At 37.5% G+C, this 7500-nt stretch overlaps 1 protein-coding gene across 1 annotated transcript in view; it reads right to left on the minus strand.

Moving 5' to 3' along the window:
* LOC119574946 (origin recognition complex subunit 5-like) overlaps window positions 1-7500 on the minus strand; it is a 24576-nt gene that overhangs the window by 1789 nt on the left and 15287 nt on the right. Inside the window, exons 5-8 of the mRNA XM_037922233.1 lie at window positions 6056-6245; window positions 5578-5708; window positions 1111-1250; window positions 204-303 (exon numbers count right to left, since the gene is read on the minus strand). Of these exons, the coding sequence (XP_037778161.1) occupies window positions 204-303; window positions 1111-1250; window positions 5578-5708; window positions 6056-6245 (561 nt within the window). The remainder of the gene's footprint in view (window positions 1-203; window positions 304-1110; window positions 1251-5577; window positions 5709-6055; window positions 6246-7500) is intronic.

Consider the following 7500-nt stretch of genomic DNA (forward strand, 5'->3'; position numbering starts at 1 on the left):
AAGGGGGAATATGTGAATGGTAACTGTGATGAAAATGTGAGATGAGAAAATAGGGATGGAGGAAACAATGAAATAGTGGATACAAAAATGAAAGAATAAAAATTTAAAGGATATAAGGTATAAAAAGAAGAAGAAGAAATGGAGAAAAAGGAGAAAAAAAAAAGCTGAATAACAAAGCATTACATATCATTCTAGTAGCCTACCTTGGTAGTCCCTGTCAACTTGATTTGCGGCTGAAGCAGCGGAAGATCCCCTGAGGTTGTGGATTCCGACACCAGTGACTGCATTCTCTCAAACTGGGAACTGAAGGAGAAAATTGCAAAAACCAAGTAGTGTTTTATTTTTTCTTCTTTTATATGGTCTTATACAATTTTCCACTATATATCAGCCTTTTTTTCTATAAAAACACAAACTATGTTAATAATTAAAATAACTGATCGTCTCTCATAGTCATCTGAGAATGAGTGCCTCACTCCCTCACACACACACACACACACACACACACACAACACACACACACACACACACACACACACACACACACACACACACACACACACACACACACAATACATATACATATGCAAATATATACATGTATATATACACCTCTCTCTCTCTTCTCTCTCTCTCTCTCTCTCTCTCTCTCTCTTCTCTCTCTCTCTCTCTCTCTCTCTCTCTTCTCTCTCTCTCTCTCTCTCTCTCTCTCTCTCTCTCTCTCTCTCTCTCTCTCTCTCTCTCTCTCTCTCTCTCTCTCTCTCTCTCTCTCTATATATATATATATATATATATATATCACACACACACACACACACACACACACACACACACACACACACACACACACACACACACACACACACACAAACACACAAACACACACACACACAAACACACAAACACACACACACACACACAACACACACACACACACACACACACACACAAAAAATACAATGAGTTCACAATCCAAACCTTTCTTCATATCTATTTATGATCCATTGTATGAAAACTTCATAATAAAAACCATCATCCCCAATAGAATTTCACAGACAACACAATAGTCAATGCAACGAAAATCTACACACTGCCACAAGTAACTCCTCTCACCTGGACACTTCTCTCAGGTAAACCGACGACATGGCCTTCTTCAGGTGAGGCTCAATGTTCCTCCACAGTTTCTTGATGTCTGTCTCTGTGGTCTCTCCCTTTTCTATCGGCTCACAATAAGCTTTGAAGTTCAACTGGACCTGAGGGTGAGAACTGCATTTGAAAGCACGCACAACTGGGGGGGAGTAAGATAAAGCCATTGTTATAGCCTACCTAGTATTACATACAATAGGGTTGGTGATTTATTTGATTTAAATCAGAATTTATAAATTTAAATCAGATTTTAAAAATATAGATGATTCTTTTGATTTAAATCAAACTTAATTTTTTTTTTTTTATTTATCAGCATAAAAATATTTAGAAAGGTATCATATATTCTAAACATTAGTTTAAAACACATTTTGCAGTGCATGTTGTATCATCTCTCACTTAGTTACAAAGTGTTTGAACCTGTCAAGCAGCCCAGTAGCCACTGGCCAGGACTACATCATCTCTTGTCATGACTCTTGTTCCTGTATATATCATGTTATGACATGGCCAGACTTGTGCCACTGTGTAGTAGTTTGGTTGTTACAACCACTCATTCCTGAGCTAACTGCAAAAGTGTAGAGATGTCACTGACCACAAGGCAAACAGCGTAAACTCGAGTCACAAGGAATAGTAGCAAGAATGAATTCTCAGAGAAAAATGTCAGCAGTTACAAACTGAATTATCAGAAGATTTGGATGATCCAGGTAAGACTGGAAATCTGACTCCAAAGGTGCCTCAAAGAAGTGTTGTAACTCCAGCATTACAGAAAGAATGTCCAACTTCTCCATGTTTTTCAAAGCATAAATCAACAAATTTGGACACAAGATGGTATTTGCAACAAACTCCTCATTCAGACTGATAGAACATCCTCAGTTTTGTAAATTGGTTGCAAAGTTGAGGCCAGAATACACTCCTCCAACAAAAGCAAATGCAGACAAATTCCTACCCATGATATATGAAAAAGAATATGCAAAGTGTGCCACAGAGATGAAGGATGAAACTGTATGTCAGTCTTTATATGGATGGTCTAACAATCACAATGAGCCTATTATGTGTTACTGTGACAACCTCAAATGGCTAAATATATCTAGTGAATACAATAAACACAAGTGGCCAGCCTCATGCAGTTGAATATCAAGAAGAGCTCTTAAAATCAGCAATTCAGAAGCGTAAAGAACATGGTTACCATATTGGTAGCATTGTGACAGATAATGCTGGTAAACAAACTGAAGAAATTGTTAGAATGCAAAATGAACTGAAGCTGGTGACCCATGGCAGTACTGTACACATTCTGAATCTTGTGGCTCATGATCTGGAAATTGGCAATATTAAAGAGCGTGTTGTGTATATTGTAAAATACTTAAGAAACAATCACTCTGTTTCTGAAAGATACCACCTGGAAAGTAGGCAACTTCTTGTTATGCCTCAAGACACAAAATGGAATACCATGTGTAACTGTCTGAAGATATACATAAAGAACTGGCCAGCTATCATGAAAATTTGTGAATTTGATAGAAAGCAGATTGATGTCCGTTTGAGAGGTGTCTAACTTAAACCAATGCAGCCGGGGAAAATGCTGTGCCGTGTGTGTGTGTGTGTGTGTGTGTGTGTGTGTGTGTGTGTGTGTGTGTGTGTGTGTGTGTGTGTGTGTGTGTGTGTGTGTGTGTGTGTGTGTGTGTGTGTGTGTGTGTGTGTGTGTGAGAGAGAGAAATGTCTCTGCATACAGATGGTGCTACTAGAGCTTAGCCACAAAAGAGTCAATTAGTAGACCATGTGACCTTACCTGATTTCACCTTTCCTTGAATTGGCAGGAAAAACATATTTTTTACTATGAATATTGATGGTGTTATTTTTATTATAGACATTATAATTATTATGTTATAAACATTAGTAATAACAAAATAAGATATCGTAAAATATTTTCATAAATTAAGGAAAAGCGTAAACAGCCATCTATGTGTAAAAATAATTAATAAAGCAAACTCACAGTGGGCATGGCATACCCATTAGCACTGGGTTAAGACTGAAGTGGTCAGCAGAGGACCTACTACTTGCATTACTTGAATCCATAGCTGTGGCTTTGGACAAATTACAGTGATAAATGTACAACTGCTGAAGCAGTGAACATATGGAAAGAATTATTCATATCTTCATGCAATGACAATGATGCAGTAACTGATGCAAAAAAGAGGTTTGGCCAAGTCATAACACCAGTTCATCTTCTTGTAAACTTGATTCATCCTTCCTTTCAAGGAAACTGCTTAGTGCAGAAGTGAATAGTGCACTGGACTATGCCAATGAAAAGTTTCCCTCACTTGCCCCAGTCATCATGATATTTCAAGCCAAATTGGCTCCTTTTCATGCAATTAAGTTCAGTGATTCTGTTACCAAGTGTATGTCAACTGTTGAATGGTGAAGGTCACATGCAAATGTGTTGGATTCAGCAGCACAACAACTCCTGTCTGCAGTGGCATCTACATCGGAGGTTGAAAGAGTTTTCAAGCTATGGTATTCAAAACCAGCTGATGATAGAAAAAACAGCAAAACTGTAGTTTTTGTCTAAAATCATGAATGCACACAAAATGGATGTATCTGATGATACTTATGATCAGGATGCATAAGGAACCAGCTTTATTCTCATAAGAATTAAGAATGAAAAGTTTGTTTAAAGGATCTTAAATTCCAAACTCAACAAACTTATATATTTTTTAAAAATGACCTACTTTTCAAAGAAGGTGATAATAACTTTTCAAAGAAGACAGTATAAATTCAATGCACTTTTGTTTTAAAAATAGGTTGTAATCATTTTGATTTTTCTTTTAAAATTCATTGCTTCAGGTTATAAATACAATTTGTTATAGATAAACCTCATTGAGTTCCTATCTTTAATAGCATGTGGAATTTTTGTAGTGCTAAATTGTAAAAGAAAGTGCTTTAGTATTTTACTTCTCAGAAACAAGTACATTCATTACAAGTAAAACCCTTTGATTTAATTATAAATGGAATATGGAAATTTCTGTTGCATTGTAAAAGGAAGTTTTTTGTGTTCGTTTCCACAGAAGTATATAAGGCAGGTATAATAATCTGTTTATTTTCCAAATTTTCCTCTAAATTCCATCATGCTTCAGGCATTTCTTTTTACATTTGATATAAATCTTGATTTAAATCAATGACCTTTGTTATCATTTGATATAAATCTTGATTTAAGTTACTGATTTAAATCATCATGATTTAAATTGGCTAACCCTGAATAATAAATATAATAATAATTCTTCTATTCCATTTGTTACAATTGTTAATCTTGGTGAGACAGGCTGTTTATTTCTGCTTCTTAATTACCCTGTGCGCAAGGAATGGTCAGGGTGACCACCCAGTGCAGGATATGAATGCAGGTTAGCAAGATTGCTAAAACACAAGTATGCTACCACTGCACCACACACACATATATCTTTGGAGAAAGTGTGTGGGATATAGTTTTCATTAGCCATGAGCAGCATTTTAAATCTATTTGCTCATCAATGCATATATCTACTTATTCTTAAATTCATAAAACTGAAACAGACTGACTGATTTCTGGACTAATCTGTACTAATGCATCTTTTGTACAGAAATTCCAAAAATCATTTACATATCAAGTAACAAATTATAATAACAGTTACACTAACAGTCACCAGTTAACCCATAATTGACGGGTAGCATTCAAAGTGGCCCGGGCCTCGCTGCCGGGGGCTTATATCGTCGCCCGAGCATGCGCGACCACTCATGCCAAATACCAGCATCCCATGCCGTTTCTTCGTAATACTACGAAGATATGTTGTATTTTCAATTTTCATTATTTTTTACAGTCTCTACTTGCCAAACTTCCTGATAAATCGAGACTGAAGGGTATTTTTGTTGTTATATAGACTCCATAGTTGATCATTATTCGGTCTATAGTCCGAATAAAATAAGCAGTGTGTGGCATCATGGAGTTGAAATTCTCGGTTTGTTGCATTTTTTTTGTTTGTTGCATGGTAAAAATGAGAAAGTGTTAGAACCGACTTAATCACACTTTCACTGGCAAAAAAATAATCTTTTGCCGTGATTGTAACAAAAAAAAAACTCATGGCATGTCCATGCATACTCTATGGCATGTGCGTACGTGCCCCCGGCAGATGGTCCCGCCATGCCATGGCGTGTACGTACATGCCACCCGTCGGCAATGGGTTAAGTGAATGCAGCATTTATCTTGTTCAGTACCATATTTTGGAAGAGATATTTTCACTAATTAATTTTCATCCCTTACACAGAAAAATCACCTTCTGAATGTACAAACTTATTCATCCATCAAAACCTCTCACAAGAAAATGACAGAATATCCTACACATTTTCAAGAACACATTGTCATATTACAAAAACTGTAAAACTTTTTTTTTATCAACAAAATGTGTCACTCACCAAATGCTTCAGCTCAGGCAGACTCTTTGTAGCATGGTAAAAGACACTCAATACCAGGTTGACGTAATTGGTGTAGAATTCTTCAGAATAATTTGACACTCTCCGTGTCACCAGGATTCTGACCAATTCATCTGTAAGAGAGAAAATTTATCTCCCTTTTTTATGACATCTTCATTCATTTACTTTTAAATAAATCATGGATATTAAGCATATTCATTAAGTGTTGCATCATACCTTGATATAAATATAGATTACTGTCTTTATCATTCTTTAACGATCATTAACAAAATCACTGATTTTTTAACAATTACATAGGATGGAAAAACATTTTTATAATTCTAGATCTGTCAACACAATGAAGTTTGTATAGAAAATCATAAAAACTTCTGAGCTACATATAACAAAGAAAATCACTGTCTCCTGTACCTTAAAGCACAATCAACATCCACAATGACAAAAATTAACACCCCCACTCTACCTTTCGTATACTGAGGAAAATGAAAGGCAATTGGCTCCATAAATCCAGTCGACGCACGGAACTTCTCCACAGGGAGAGTTGAACACAAGATGACAACAATATTGACATCCTGAGTTAGTTCCTGCAGTCGACACAGCACTGGGAGGATGTTGGCATCGCAGTCTCTCAGGCGCTCGCTGCGTTCTAACACCTTTCAGGGGGGCAGGGAAAGGGACATGAAATCATGGTTGTGGTAAAAGGACGATAACATGATGATAACAAGATTATAATCAAAGTGATATCCTATATTCCTACCCTAACTACCTGTCAATTAATGTGGTGGAGAAAGAGGGAGGGAGGGAGGGAGGAGGAGGGGAGGGGAGGGGAGGGGGAGAGGGAGAGGGAGGGAAGGAGGGGGAGAAGGAGGGAAGGGAGGGGGGAGAGGAGGGAGAAGGAGGGAGAGAGAAGGAGGGAGAGAGGAGGGAGGGAGGAGAGGAGAGAGAGGAGAGGAGAGAGGGAGGAGGAGAGGGAGGGAGGGAGGGAGAGAGAGAGGAGAGAGAGAGAGGAGAGGAGAGGAGGAGAGAGAGGAGAGAGAGAGAGAGGAGAGAGAGAGAGAGGTATATAATGAATAGATATGCATTGTATAGTATGTGGTGGTGGTGTGTGGTGTGTGTGTGTGTGTGTGTTGTGTGTGGATGTGGGATGGATGTGTGTGTGAGTGTGTGTGTGTGTGATGTATGTAGTATGAGTATAGTTAGATGATGAGAGAGAGAGGAGAGAGAGGAGAGAGAGAGAGAGAGAAAGGAAGAGAGAGAGAGAGAGAGAGAGAGAGAGAGAGATGATGAGAGGAGAAGTAATGTAGAGAGCAAGATAGATAGGGGAGAGGAGGAGGGAGGTGTGTATATATACATGTTTTTGCTATGTAGTGTGTGTGTGTGTGTGTGTGTGTGTGTGTGTGTGTGTGTGTGTGTGTGTGTGTGTGTGTGTGTGTGTGTGTGTGTGTGTGTGTGTGTGGTGTGTGTGTGTGTGAGATCCCCATTGGCAAATTCTAGAACAAAAATCCAAAATTTCATTTCTCACCCCTTGACTATTTCAGAGAAAAATCATGTGTTTTTGAATAATGATAAATGACAACTTTGCAACCTCCCCCTAATATCTGAAGGGATTCACCCACTAGGTTCTTTTCTTTGCCCAATCAGGGTGCTGGTGACCTCTTTTTTTATATACCTTTTCTCCCTTCATGATAAATGACAACAATAGAGAAGATAATGATGATATCACTGATAATAATGACAATAATGATTATTAAAATAACACCACAAAACACCAATTCCAAATATTGACAATTCATTTTTCATATGTGAAAATCATCTATCCATACCTCCTCACTTAAAAAATAATAATAATACAAATAGCTTTTTAAAAATATAAAATTACCCAAACACAAAAATTACCTCCAAAACGAA

Source organism: Penaeus monodon, chromosome 7 (assembly GCF_015228065.2).
Source record: "Penaeus monodon isolate SGIC_2016 chromosome 7, NSTDA_Pmon_1, whole genome shotgun sequence".
Lineage (NCBI taxonomy): Eukaryota > Metazoa > Arthropoda > Malacostraca > Decapoda > Penaeidae > Penaeus > Penaeus monodon.